Genomic DNA, 15,363 nt, shown 5'->3' on the forward strand with positions numbered 1-15,363 from the left:
AACTGTATGATTGGGCCCGAATTATTTTGGGCCTAATTATTGTTATTTGGGCAGGTTGTGTGCTTTGTACAAGTACAGGGACTGTCATGGTATTGAGTGCATGCAGGTCAGCCTTAATTTGTAGATCTGTTATGTGCCTTGGAGGTTGAGTTGGTTGGGATTGTTCGTAAGATTTCTTGAGGCCTGTCTCATGAAAGTTTTGGATCTGAGAGGTTATTTTTGCAGTATGCTGCTGAGATTGCGTGGGAACCACAGTACATACTGTTGGAGAATGTTTACTTTATCAGTGAAGGAGAAATGCAAAGAAAATTAATATGCAACACATGAATGAAGAGCAGTATGGCAAAGTCCTGAAAACCCTTTTGTAAATAGTTGGCAGTCATTAGTCTGACATACTGTAGCACTTCAAGTTTGGGTGGGGTGGTGCATATGCTCTTGAGGGTGTCCTGGAGAGTTTAGTGTGTTTACCTTGCCTGATTAACCTGCTACAGTCTGGCTTTTTCCCATTTGCTAAAAAACTTTAATACCTGTAAGACTTCCAAAGCTATCGGTGTGGCAGTTGTGCTTAACTTACAACTCTCCCATATGTTTTCAGTTTGGCTGGAAAGAGAATTATTGCAGAATGGTTGGCATCTTGCACAGAGAGCTTCAGACCTGCTGTGTGTCCTCTGTGCTAACAGGAACGGAGGGAATGAAGTACTTGGAAGTGTGTTCAGCTACTGCCTTGTTATAAATTCGTGGCTGAGGTCACAGACACTCTTACACTGTTTCGGGGAAGGGGAGAGTAGGGGAAGTGTATCAGGCTGCTGCACAAGAGAAGGTGAAGTGTGACCTACCTGTCTGTCAAGATTTGCGATAGTCTGAATGACTATTAATGTGGAAAGATGTCAATTTAGAATATGGATAGTAATTTTTATGGAAGCAAGGTAAGCAAGAAGGAGACAAGGCAACTACTGCCTCTCCTGAGAGCAAGGTTTCGGCATCACCTAAGGAGCCCTGGTGTCTGACAGCAGCTCTTGGGACCCGCAGCCCCTCTGCTGAGAGCTCTGCTGCATTGTATGCAGGAACCCAACCTGGCTGAGTCAGTGCTTCTAGCAAAGTGTGTGAGGATGGGCTGAGACTAGACAGACACAGAGAGCAAGCACAAGTTCAGGAAGCATGTTTGAGGTGTAGGTAAGTTGTTGTAAAGGATAACAACCAATCTCTCACTTAGAGAGCAAAGCTTATTGTGGAATTATGTGCATATGCGTAACGCCTTGGCTGCTCATAGGAATGAATTCAAAACATTAAAAAGGCTTGACAATTACGTACCTAAGAAAGCAGGCAAGAATACCGGTAGAAACATGCAGTAGTTCAGATGATACCTAGTGCCAGCATCTTTATTTGGCAGAGTTGCAAGCTTTACTGTGTGCTTCCTAAACCAGGTAGTTAGTTATCTGTCCTTTATTTTTCCCTTTTTTCCTCCACATATGAATAATGGTTCTGGTAGGTATTAGATCCAGAGCTTTTTTTTTCCCCCTTCTATAAGCTATCATATGTAGAAAGCATTTGTCAGTGTTGGGAGTTGTGTCTGGGAGAGGGAAAGAGGGAAGCCCAAGGTGTTGTGTTACTCTCTGACTCCTGTTATGGCTGCAGTATGATCACACCTGCAAGGTGACATAAATATGAACTGCCTCTGAAAGGCACCCTTTCCTTTTCCCCAATCCTGACTCAGATGGCAATGATTTAACATTTTAAACAAGCAACTAAATATTAATTTTTACCTGGACTGGTAGCTCCCTGATCTGTCTGCACGACTGCTGATACTGCTTGTGGGGATATGGCAGGTATGCATGGGGGGAATGGGGCAGCGCAGGACCAGCTCTTCCAACAGCTGTCTGTACTTGAGTCAGCTACATGTCAATGATGAAAGCTTCCTGCTTTTTCAGTAAGAGAAACTGTCAGGAAATACTTTTCCTTTTTTAGTAAAATTACTTGTGTGAGAAGACAGTGATACAAAAAATGCAAGATATGCTGAGACTTTGTGATTCCTCTCTTTGACTCGCTTTTCTCAGTAAAGGCCAGTGTTTATAATCAATAATCCCTGGATTTAACAGGCAAGGGCTAAATTGGATCCCATTTCTTAATTGCCAAGACTAGCATTCATGAGCTGCATTGAGTTTTGGTTATGTAGTTTTTCCCGCTGACTGTAGTTGGAAGATGGATTTTCATCACTGGAAAGTTTCCCCACTGGGCTATGAAAAGCAAGCAAATTATGAGTAGGTTTATGTTTGGTGCTTCCAACTTTCCTCAGAGTGAAAGTCACGCTCTAGATACAACACATTTGATTCAGAAATTTCCAGTGGATATATCACAGTTAAAATGTATTCAGTTTGCTCATCTAGGCAAAGGAACAAAGTGCTGAAGAATGGCTAGTTTGTGCAGTGGTTGCTCTCAGAATCTTTATTAGTTTAGAAAAACATTCTTGTTTTGGAGCTGTATAATATTAAAGCTATGGTAGCGGTTTAGCAGTGATGGCTGTAGAGCAAAAATAAAATCAAAGTTGAATGATTATTATCAAGGAAGAATAATTTGGGTTGTCTTTGGAAGCTATCTTGTCTCTTCTGATTTTCAAGTTGATGAATATTGATTGCAGTTGAGATGGTTTTAACAGCTTAAAGAATTGTAAAAAGTTTGGTGCTCTCAGCAAGGTTACTTAATGTTACTGGGAGCTATTCTAGTGTTCTGTTGGTTTTGTTTTTGTTTTTTTCCAAGTGCATTTTGCTAGATTTGAGCACGATCTGTGGCTTGTCACAGCTTCTATTGTTACTTCACCCTAGTTTTGGCTCCTTCCTAAAAAGTATAAGAAAAAAATCACAAGGATGGCTTGATTTGCAGTTTCATATCAGGTGTCAGTCAAATCCTGCAGGTGCAGAATGCTGTGATTCATGAATGGTTCTCAGAAGGCAGCCATTCTTAGAGGGGAGGAGGCTGTGAGAGTAAAATAACTGTCTTTTTTTTCTGAACTTGTAGATTTTGAAAAAGTACATATTAGAAGTAAGTAAATTTACCTTCTCTGTATTCCATGCTTTAAGACTGTCAATTTATACCTAAAGTTTATAGCTAAATTCTATTAATGCACATTTTCTCTAAAATATCTCAATAAAAAGATAATATTGCTAAATTTTCCAAAAGTAAAAATATGCTGTTCTGCCATCTACTGCTTTTAATATAAATGGGATAAGAGCAGCCTATTTCAGAAACACTAAAATCCATAAGATATGACAAGTTTTTAAAGCAATTTCCAACATCTGAATTCACAGAGATCTAATAACTTTGATCTTTTCCATTTGTAATGAAAACTTTTACAAACAGTTCTATCTGAATAGTATTTTTCTGGCAGTTTTGCGTGTCTTACGTCCACGTTTATCACTTTTTGAAGCAGTTTGTCGGAAGTTGTTTGGCAGATATTTGTGCATGATTAGTACATCACTACCTGCAATATAACTAGATTGCCATGGTAGAAGATGACTTGTGAAGGCTCTACCAGATAAGCCATGGTGCTAATACAGCATGTCCACTCCCCATTTTTCCCTCTGCTGAAGATTACCACCCCCCTACACCAGTTGCCATGGGACAGCAGAGTTTCATGCCCAAGTTCAGAGAGCAGGGGAGCAAATGGCAAGGGATAGCTTTTGAATAAGTACACCTAAATTCTCCAGAGCTTGTTTATCATGGCTCCAAGGTACTATGTGTTGAGCTTTTTTTAAACACAGAGCATAACTGTGTGGTGAAACTTTGTACTGCTTAGGATTCTCCAGATGAATTTCCCAAAGATTTCTGCTTATATCGGTTATGTTTTGCAGTGCTTCTGTGTTACAGGAACATATGATCTACATCTTTTTGGAGAGAGATATCATGAAAGTGAATCATGAAAGAGGATAATGGTTTCCTCAAAGATCATGGGCAAAGTCTGTTCAAAGCCAGGAACAGGAACTAGGTTTTCTAGTTTCCAGTTTGCATCTTAGCTACTTCATTTTACTTCCCCTTGGGTCTATTTGGACCTAACTGTGTCACATTGGGCTGTGTGGAATGCTCTATTCTAACCCAAAACATTTTTAAATCTGTAAAAACAAATCCTATTTCTGTTTGAAACTCTGTAGTCAAGCTGATTCCTGCCCATTGATTAACAGAAAGTCCTATGGCAGATACTCAGTCTGTTTCCAGATGGGTGTGATGCCATTTTCACAAAACTAGAGCAATAGTGGCTTTTCAGCAAAATAATTTAAAACATAATGTTCTAGCAAAATCCATAAACATCAGCGGTAACAATAACGTTATTGTGCCTCCCTTCATAGTTTTGTCCAGTCATGAAGATGTTCATTGTGGTACACAGCTTCAGATTCTGTGCCTGACTTCCATGTAGAACGCTAATTTGGCTAGGTCTGAGACTGGGATGGAGGAGACAGTTTTTGGTCCTTAGTTTCCTTCTTTCATCTCTAAAGTAATTGAACCCAAAGGAACAAAAAGTATCAGAAATGTAACTTTTTTTGGTTTTGTTATTTTCAGAAACTGAAGGTACTAAAAGTAACTAATACAGCTTACCATCAACCAATAAGTGATGGAATCACCTGAACAGTATTGTGTAGAACTAGAGAATAAAGTAGAGAATTCCCTGCAAGTTCAAAGAATTCAGTGAATATTTTATTAGCAGATGAGGAACTAGATAACTTGACTGTTGGTTTGGGTTTTTCTTCTGTGAATTGTACCATTTTCCTTAGAAGATAGAAGACTTACTATTTACTTTAAAATAAGCAAAGCACTACATAACCTAAATATCAGTGTTCTATTTCTATAAATTAACTGGAGAAAACACCCAGCCTCGCAGTGTAATCTAACAAACACTGACATGGATCTCTGGGCACTGTCATTCTCCTGTTTTGTTGTTTTATCTTTAAAGTGGTCGCTTGACCTTTCCAGTTGCTCGGTGTGATAATGTTTTTTACCCACTGTTACTTTAGTGAATGTAGAAGATCGTGCATGAATCTCATCTGCAAATAGGAAGTTCAGTTAACCAAGTCTGAGCTGCATTTTGTCATACGTTCTTCTGATTTGAAGCCCACAACCTCATTTTGTCTCTGATAGCATGGAACTTCTTGTATTAACAGACCTTTAAAACAGTATCCTCTTCACAAATATATTCAGTGATGTTTACTGTCTAATAGTAGTATTGCTGCTGTAACTGTGAAGCAATTGTTTCTTTGAGCAGTTAAGGCAAAATAAATACTTGTAGCTGTTGCGATGCAATGAAATCACTCTAGTGGTGTGGAATTATCCTTGCAGTGAAATTCCACCCCTTGTATAAAAGTAATTCCACAGCAGCAGTTGAAGTTGTCCCTTCAGAGCACTAGAAATGCTGTGATGGTTTTTCTTTTTTATTATTCTCTTGACAGAAATGCTGCAACATCTTCATCAACAGTTAGTGGAATCTGAGCAGAGGACCATGACCTACCTGAAACGATTTAACAAAATGCAGGCAGACTACCATAATCTCATTGGAGTCACTGCAGAGCTGGTGGATTCCTTGGAGGCCACAGTCAATGGCAAGATGGTAAGAGACGACTCAGACATGTACTTGCTCCCCCACCTCCCAGAAAATGGAGAGAGAAGGCCACTAAAGTGTGAATTAAGCTTTGTAGTTATGAGCATTTCTGTAAGTATTGTGTCTCTTCACTAATGAAACACAGCACTTTGGATGAGAGATTCTTCTGTTGCCCCTGTGTACTAGGATAAAGGTAGTGCAGAAGAGGGATTGAATTGTGCTGGCTCAGAAATCTTGACGAAACTATAACCATCTCACAAGATGTCTCAGATCTCTTGTCAGAGTCTCCTCTCGAGCTTTGGCATCAGCAGTGATTAGAGGGCATTTCTGTAATTACTAACTGCAGTCCAGCTCATCAGAGGTTGTATATTTTAAACTGCTGCCAGATCTGTTTTAAATTACACTGTGGTGGAAACAATCTTCTCATCCAAAATTTTGGTGAGAAAAAGCTTTGCTCTCTGTTCTGCTAAGATGAACTTGTTAATTTAATTTGTAAAGAGAAATGGGGTAGGAGTGAATGAGTTATTCACTGTGTGAAACAGGCCACATGTATGTGACCAGAGAAGGTACAACTTTCTTGTGGGTATTTTTTTATACAAAGATGATTTTATGCTTCATCTTTTGTGCTGCCTTCTCCGTGAGTGTGCCTCTGTACTATAGAAGATTATTCTTATGGTAGATGTTAGTGGCCTCTAGCTGCTTTTAAAGGAGCTGTGAATTGTTAGCAGGGAGAATGACCTGGGAGTTCCTGTGCTGCCTACTAAAAAGTCAGTATGTGCCTTCCTCCCGTCATCAGCATGAACATCTTGCAGTTTGTTACGCTGCATCTGGGGTCACTGTCTGCTCACATCATTACTGCAGGGTAGAATTTGCCTGTGGGTGTCGATTTTGCTTTACAGCAGATTAGGAAAGGTATGTACTCACATGAACTTCGATAACAGTAAGAAATACATAGTCGTTCATTTGCTGCCTCCCATTTCACACTCCAGTGCTCTCCAAGGTGATATCCTTTTCCCTTCTGTGGTGGAGCAACCAGGCACTGGTTATCTTTTGTTGCGGATGCTTGTTTAATTTCCTTTGTAAGCCTTGTGCTGGGCAGTCATTTGATCCTTTCCAGGTGTGTCCAGCTGAGGGTGCTCTTTCGTTATGAAACTTGGTTTCTGTCATTTCTGAATCCAAAGTGGAGTTGGCTACTGAATAAAATCATGTTGAAGTTACAGCCTTCTGAATTTGAAGCGTTTTGTTGTCTCACTATAGGTCTAAGAATATCAGAAGTGTCCCCATTCACATTTCTATAATCTCAGTCCTCTTGCCTCTTTTCTGGGAAAGCTAGTAACTGTTCTGAAATTTAGCAGTTCTATTGTGATGGACGTTTTCCAGAACAAAAAAACCCACTGAGATGTTTTGCATTGAAACACAAAGTACTGTAAGTACTGTACTGTGTAATTCATATTTATTCTCTCTGCTGTACAAGACAGTTGTGTAAGTTCTGCTCTTTAGCTAGACAACACATCAGCATATCATCGTCTAAGTCTAAAGCACAAAACTGTTGGACAACTTACCTTTTGACTGAGGAAAATCTGTATGCAAACATAGGTGTGACAAACTGTTTTTCTTCTAGACTCTCTGAAAATGTTTAGTGTTAGTTTTGTAAATAGCATAACTATTCCCAGATGAAGAGAGTTTACGCTTTTCTTAATTTCTGAACAGAACTGTAGTTGCAGTGCTTGCCTTGTGCTTACATTGACAAGTCTCAGGTGTGTGATTTCTTGCCCTCTTAAAAAAAAATGCAAAACACAAACAACCTTTAGTATAGAAACACTTATCTTGTAGAAAGTTTTATATAATCCTGTTTTCTCTTTGTTTCCTAATTTTTAGATCACACCAGAGTATCTTCAAAGTGTTTGTGTTCGCTTGTTTAGCAATCAGATGAGACAAAGTGTAGCACATAGTATTGACTTCACAAGGCCTGGAACTGTAAGTATTAATGTTTGGGTTTTTTACAGTAGCTGTCTCAAAAGACAATAACACTTAAGCTGTATATTGAACAAGGAATGTGAGGTAGTAGAGACATAACATAGTGTGTCTAAGCTTGGATAAGAATATGGCAATCATAAGATTTTTTGATTTGAAATGCTGGTGAATGACACAGTTACGCAGTCATAGCTGCATAAGTGTGATTAATTCTGTTGTTATGATAACAGTAAGCTGTGTATCTGTTAAAACACTAACTGAATTTTTTAAAAAAATCTCAAACCTTAAAACTCATGTCCTGACTGTGGTTTGATGGCGCATCTTAGCCAATTTAATTTTGCTAAAAAAGGGTGGTGGTTGCTCAGCTCTGGACACATTCTCTGTTCCTTTCTGCTGTCAGTGATGCTCCAATAACCCTAGAGTGAATTGGCTTAGCCTGATAAAGGAGAAGCATCAGACAGGATCATGAGAACAAACAGGGAAAAGAGGAGGAAGGGAGGGCTTCCCTTATTTGTAAGAGCTAGTTGTTAGATGGGCAGTTAGATGATACGCCTAAACCACCTTGTTGATTTACATGATGGACTTTAACCCCATATCTAAGGATCTTAGATCTTATTGATAAGCAGCTCAGGATCCCTAGGGTTTTTTGCTTCCCACTTCACCAGCCTCTTGTTCCTTTTCAGATGGCTGCAGTATACCTAGCTGCTTATGCCCATTAATGTTCTGCTTGATCTCTTCTGCCTAAATGGAGAGGGAGCTGCTTTTTTTTCAGCAACAGAACCAGCTTAGGATAGTTTCTAGTGTCTGTGAAACTGTGTCTGGGGGTGTGAAATTTTAAATAACTTAATGATAGTGTAAGAGCTGTTCAGTAGTACAACCTTTTTTAATACCTAGCTTGTTCAAATTTTTCAAATAAGCGTTAACATTAAAATTGCACTAAAACGTTTTAGTATTAAAATATTATGTGCCACTGCTTCACAAAGACAAGCCAAAGTCATGAACTGCTTATTGGTTTTGCTGTGGCAGACATTCACGTATACTTAACTTTGTAGTAGGAGAGCTTTGTGAAGTGTCAAAGGAAAAGCAGAAAAAAATAAGATTCTTGCTCCTTATTCTAGCCAAGGTTTTTAATAACAATGACGCTATGGGTACATTTTGTTCCTCTTAAATCTGTTACAGAAAGATGAGGAGATAATAAAAATGTTCCCTTGTGCTAATATTTTCAGATATAAATATTATTCCTCATTGCTCTTCAAGCTGTTTTAAATGCCCTCACTTCCCTGTTAATGGTCATCATTCCTTTCTCTGACTTGCCATGTATTTAGGAGATCCACTCGCAGCCTTTGCAGGCTGCATATCCCAGGGTTTCAGGAAGGAACCAGGACTGCTGTTTGCTACCTCAACATGAGGGACTGTCTGTAACTCCTCTCTCCTCAGATTTACACCATGTCCATGGTGCATGGTTATGCTATCTCCCACCCCATAATTTACCTCCCCCCCATCTTCTAACCAACAATTTTCAGGAGTCTTCCCTCTTTCCCTGCCAATGGCTTTCTGAGATAATGCTTTCTGTACCCCAGTCTTCCACTTTTTTGCCATCTGATGCTGGGGGTTGTGTGTGTCTCCCAGCTCCCCTTCCCTGTACTGAGATCATCCATTCTGTACAGCCACATGCCCTCTTCTATCCGTTCCTGCTCTCTGCTTGCATCAAGGCTTCTCTTTTTCTCCTGTGCTTTCAAGGTGCTCCATTTTGCACAGGTTTTCACTCTTATTTTCTTTCTATCAGAAGTTGATCCTCTGATCTTGTGAACCCTATTGGAAAGGGAGCATAAGGAAGAGTGTCATCCTTATGCAAGGTGCTGATTTGCTGCTTTATCTGCTCTGCAGAGAGTGCAAAAGTGGCTGAAAAAGCTGGGTGGATTATTGCTAGACTGCACATGTCTTTCTGTACCCCTACCACATATGCTATTTTAGCATAAACGTCTGTCCTTGTACAGTTTAGCCTTTAGGTATAGGCATCTGTTTCCTTCTCTATGAAAAAAAGACTTTTAAGAGTTTTAAGAACAATAAATGATCGTTGAAGAAGTGGGTAGACAGCAGTGTAGAAGCACAGTATTTCATTCAGAATCTCTGTCATTGAAGGTTTTTAAGAACAAGGTAGACAAACGGTTGTCATTTACAAGAAATGGTTGATGCTTGGCTGCTCCTCCAGGACAGATTAGGTGACCACTCAAAATCTCTTGTAGCCATACTTCCTCTGTTTCCTTCTACTAAACAACTCAACTGTGAAATGACTGGTGATCTTATACATAATGTTTATTTACTCCTGCTTCTCTGAAAGTGTGTCCAAAAGCATTTCTGCTCCAGAAGCGCCTTTGTCACTATACTTATGCCACTATGGCCACTTAAGCACAATCTTCAGCTATGTAGATAGGTCAGAGAAACAGGATTTGTTGGTGGTGGATATTTTCCCTCCAAGAAAAAAATTTTTTGCCTCCCTTCTGTCCCAAATTAGCCAGGTTAAGCTGAGTAAAGCCGTATTCTTCTGGCACAGTTCTATCTATTTTTATAGTAGGTTTTACTAGCATAACTATTTTTGTGTCACTTTATGTCTCCTTTACCCACACTATTTGAGGTAGTTGCTGTGCCAGCAAAATTGTCTAGGGAAGGACCAGGACAGCTATAGCACTGAGACTATTTAGATTAAGGGTTTCTCAACTGGTTTAGGTCACTCCTTGACAGTGAGGTTATAGTAGCTACTGTGGTTGAAATCTAATGTTGTTTCTATAAGCAGACCCACACACTCAGGCTGTCTGAGGCATTAGCCAAGTTTTGGAGGGCTAATCACAGCCTTCGCTTGTAGACCTTCACTGCATCATAACCAGGTTTCCTCATCTTATCCTCTTGTCTATACTTGATTTATTATATTTTCTTGTTTATTTCTCATGTTTTATTTCTGGTTTTATACATGAATAGCAAACATATAGAAACATAAGTGTAAGATGAAAAAATATATATGTAGCACATCTTCTGAGAATTAAAATGAGACTCCTTCCTCATCATCCTAAAATACTTCTAACTACTCCCTGACTCTGTTGATCCAGGAAACCAGATGAGATGGACTAAAAACCAAATTCTGATTAGTGCCACTAGGCCACTAAGGCATCCCATTACTTTTTTCTTCAAGGATTCCAAATGCCTCATTGTTATACACTTAGATGTTATTGTTCTATCCTTAAGTGGTTTCAGGTTTTTGCATAAGTTTTGGAATAAAGCTGGAGGCATCGTGACCTGGACTAAGTAGTAGCATGAGTTTGCAACATCTGTGCTGGATTTGTGTTGGAAGGTCCCTTCAATTTTTGCTCATAACTAATTAGAGACACTAGAGTGTGGTCTTTCCAGCTACTCCATTTCACAAAACTCCTTCTGCTGTAAGGGGCAGTCACCTGTATAACTGCAGAGGAAAGAGACTAGCAGAGGAGCAGCTCCTTTGCTCATCCTTACCATTAGGTCACTGTGTAGGCAAGATAAGTGAGAGGTTTAAAAAAAAAAAAAAGTCTACATCTAAAGAGTTTTGGCAGGCATTAAATATGGTAGTTTGGTGGGTTTTTTTCCCCTGCTTTGCCTTGAGTATTCAGGATTTGACCCTATCTCACTGACATCATCGATGTCAGGACCAGACCCTTAAACAAATTAGTTTTGGCAGATCAATATCTGTAAATAGAGGAGCAGAAAAGAAAATCATTAGCAAGGAAACTACTTTTTTGTTGTACTGACGTGCAGCGGAGGTGCTTGTGTTCACAGTCAGCTGTACTGACACAGCTTGGGACAATCCAGGTTTGGGAGCAGGTCCTAAGAGCAGAAAATGCTAAAGCGTACTTGAGCTCTACAGCATATTTTGTTAAATCAGCTATACTACGCTGGTTGTTTTAAGTTATACTGGGAAGGAGGACTGTACCAGTGCTGTAACCAAAATGGAGTATTGCCCAAGGAAATTAAAGAGTATATCTTGGGTTATGTCCTTGGTAGCTTTATTTCTATGCAAACTTGATTTTGTTCCCAGTGCATTGTTCTCTGTGCTGGGTTTTTATGTCAGGAAGGTAGTATTGTGTAATATAAAGCCTTGAAGTCTTGGGTTTTGAAATTACAATAAAGGTAGCATGTATCACAAATGTGTGCTGCTATTGTACAAACATCAGCTTCCTGATTTGCCCCCCACTGTGGCTGAAGGCCTGTCCTTTCATACTGGAAGAAATTCATATCGGGAGGACGAATCCCAGAACAAGTCTTTCTTACTAAACTGGCTTTAAGACCGGAGGCAATGACGTCTCTTAACCAAAAGACTTTCCCAGTGTAATTATACCCACAAAATCTTACTATAGCAAGGGCTTCTGGTGTTGGCTGTTGCTTTGTGCTCTCCAGTAAGCTGTCTTGGATGTCATTCTTTTGCAGAGCAACTTCATGCCTCTTGCCAGCTCTGTGACCTCCTGGGTCAGTTTGTGAGCCTGATCTACAATCCATTAACAGGATGCATCTGCTGCATGTAGTGGGAGAGAGGCCACACTACTGTGTTACAGTTGGGAGGTGCTTCCAAGGCTTCTCTAAAGCCCTGTTTTACCATAAGGCTTTTTTCCTAGCTGCAGTTGAATGTTATCGCCATGTTCCATCATGTCATTTGACATGTGTGGTCCTGAATTGGGAGTTAAGAAACCCGAGAGAATTGTCAGAGCAAAAGGTCTGGATCTAAGAGTAGGAGGTCAGAGCACCATATCTGATGAGCTGAGGAAACATTCACTTGAATTTTCATTTGCAATTTTCTGTTTAAATACACATTATGAAGCCAAGAGGATTCTGGCTCTTTATCACTGAAGTGTTGTACATTCACTTCTCATCGAAAGTAGCATCAGCTCAAGTCTGAAACCCACAAAGAGATTTACTGATTCAGGTAAAATATACACTTTCTTGGAATTTCTTGGATTAGGGATAGTGTAATAAGATTCTCTAAAATTCAGGTTAAGGGGAAAACAGGAACTGCTGCTTCTGATGGGCAGCTTCTGTCAATAGTCAAGATGTGTGTTATCCACTGGAGGATCTGTGACTAGAAAGCTGTATAGTTGTTTGCATATATTGCTCCTGTGTCATGGAATAGAATAAATGCTATTCAGTCTGATTATATTTACCTGTAGCTACAATTAGGTGAATTAATGTCCTTTGCAAGTTTTAGGTCTCTTTTGGCACAACTCTTGAAGCTGTGGAAAAATTATTTTTTTTTTTTTTAGTTCTGTCACTGGACAAAAGCACCAGCTCTTCTATTTAGTTAAGCTGTCATTTACAAACTGTAAACAAGGAGGAATGTTTTTATTTTCTGGGACAGCTGTAAAGACTAGCATGGGCTCCTTTTTTTTTTCTTGTGCTCTGTGCCTTTTTCCTCAAACACGCTTTTTAGTGCAAATGTGATTATGCTATCAAGCTGCAATAGTTGGTGGGGGGAGGTATTCGGTTTCTTGCTTGTGAAAGGGTTTTGGACACCAGTAGACCCCATGAAACCTAGGAGACAGGGTAACAAGTGTTTTGGTTTGTTTTGGTCTTTTACTACTCTGAACCATTTAGAGTGGATTCACCAAACATTATGTGGATGTACGCCCTTTCATTTAAAAATAATATTCACAGTACAGCAAACAAGCATCTATCCTAAGCAGACTTTTCTTAGGATTAAATATATCAAGTCTTCTCTATCCCTGACCATGGGATGATTCTTATATGTTACCACCTATATATGGTAAAAAAGAAACAAATCTACCTCTTTATGTAAGCAAAGAGTTCTTTTTTTCTGCAGCTACAGTATATGATGCCTTTTTCACAAGTTGCTGCAGGTGATACAACTACCTGCAGCAGCTTGGGCAGGTATTTTTGTTTGCATAAATTCCTCATCTCTAAAGGTAAGGTGTTGCCATTAGTAGGGGTTTTTCACAAACTTTTCCTGTTATTGTCCTCAAATCATAGAATAGTCCAAGTTGGAAGGAACCTTGAAAGGTTGTCTGGTCCAACCTTTTGTGGTTTCCTTTAATGTCAAAACTTTCCTTTAATGTCATCTTTGTCTTGATGCCTGTGTACATTTTCACTGGCTCAGATCATGTGTGCATTGAGATGTCCTTTCATCATGATACAGGTTATCTTCTGGTTTCTTTTGCTCACTTACTGGTCTCTATCAATGTTGTCTTTTGTCTTAAATTTAATTTTAAACTGTCTTCACCAGGAACTGTCTGTATGTGTGTATAGCACCGTGAAAATTAAAATATTCACATCAGGGAGTTATGAGTGTGATGGTAATAAAAAGAATAATGTCAGATTTTTAAAATTGGTTAAAGAATAGAAAGAACTTTATTTTCTGCTCACAGTGAAGAGTGGCAAGTTTCTTATACCTTCTGAATATGTCTGTTAGAGGAACCTGCTAAATACAGTGTTTATGTGCTTGTTCATCTGCACAAATATGTCCTCTAAAGTAAGTATTGGCAGGTTTGCACAAAAGACTAGAAGCAGAATAATTAATGTTGGTCTTATTGTGTTGAACTGTGTCCCTTTATTTTGAATTAAGACTGTTCTTTTTATATACAAAGCTGTTCCAAGTTAAATATTTTAGTCTAATTAAAGAGAACATGGCATATTTTGTACTAAACTACTCAAACCATGAATTATCACCATTTTTTATTTTAGTAACTAAATCTTAGGTTTCCTTCCAGAGACTGTTTCTTAATTTATCCTTGGAGCCTTTTGGGATGAGGAATTGATAGCATTACTGAAACACCTTAAATTGTCTCTCTCAGCTTTCATTATGTGCTGGTGAGAAATTCCAGTCAAAGCAAGTATGGAGAGTACTTGCAGCTTCTTTCTCAGAAGCTGAGGTCTCTGATTGATACCACGTTCACTGGTGGCTCTCTCTTAGCTGCTTCAGTGTAGCGAACAATAGAAGTCATATATTCACATAAATGTGTCAGTGCTTGGTATGTAGCTATTCTGACAGTTATAATGGAATCATGTGCAGACTAGGTATGTTTGCCAGGTGTTGAAAGGAGAACTTGTAATGTAAATTTATCACAAGAGAGACACACTGATTTCAGTCCTAAAACATACAAGTATGTGGATTGGGAGAAGGTGCTTATACTTTTCTTTTCAAACCTAACAGTCTGTTCATTTTTAGCTAATTTTGATTTGTTGTTTTTTTAGAACTGTGCATTTCTCTGTGATTTATTTCTGTTAACTTATTTTTTTAATCTTCTTTATTTTAATGTGTGCCTGTTTGCCCGTAAAGGGATATTACTCTATGAGCCCTTGTGATGACGGATATGTAAGTGTCTATATCTTTATATCCTTTCACGTTGCCTGCTCAGTCTGTCACAGCCTTTATTTCTTTTCATTTCACAATGTGTAACAATTTTCCATGCATTTTAACTTGTCATGACATTAACTGTATGGTTTATGAAGAGCCAAAAAATGTGCAAGTTTTGGAATTTCTGCATGGAGAACAGAAGTTCTGAGTAACCTTATGGCTTCATAATACACATAACATGGCATGTCAACAAAAGAGCAGCTTTGTCCACAACTTTTACATGAAACACAGCTTCTTATAGCATGCAGAAAGCAACTGTTTCTTCCACATGAACATCAGTGTATATAGCATATAATGTCTCTAAAGTGTGCCAACACCAGCTGATCCCACAACACCTTTGACAAAGCAAATAAATATTATTGCTTAAGACAATACAGCAAATTGAGTTCAGGTGCATAATATTTTACATATTTGTATTTTT

At 38.9% G+C, this 15,363-nt stretch overlaps 1 protein-coding gene across 9 annotated transcripts in view; it reads left to right on the forward strand.

Moving 5' to 3' along the window:
* ARMC9 (armadillo repeat containing 9) overlaps positions 1-15,363 on the forward strand; it is a 71,968-nt gene that overhangs the window by 8,670 nt on the left and 47,935 nt on the right. For 6 of the 9 annotated variants that reach the window (XM_074834069.1, XM_074834066.1, XM_074834070.1 and 3 more), the window contains 3 exons: positions 5,433-5,590; positions 7,460-7,558; positions 14,865-14,900. In XM_074834069.1, coding sequence (XP_074690170.1) covers positions 5,433-5,590; positions 7,460-7,558; positions 14,865-14,900 — 293 coding nt within the window. The remainder of the gene's footprint in view (positions 1-5,432; positions 5,591-7,459; positions 7,559-14,864; positions 14,901-15,363) is intronic. The other 3 variants (XM_074834074.1, XM_074834068.1, XM_074834075.1) reach the window with 1 other exon arrangement.

This window comes from Strix aluco, chromosome 9 (genome assembly GCF_031877795.1).
Source record: "Strix aluco isolate bStrAlu1 chromosome 9, bStrAlu1.hap1, whole genome shotgun sequence".
NCBI classification, from domain to species: Eukaryota; Metazoa; Chordata; class Aves; order Strigiformes; family Strigidae; genus Strix; species Strix aluco.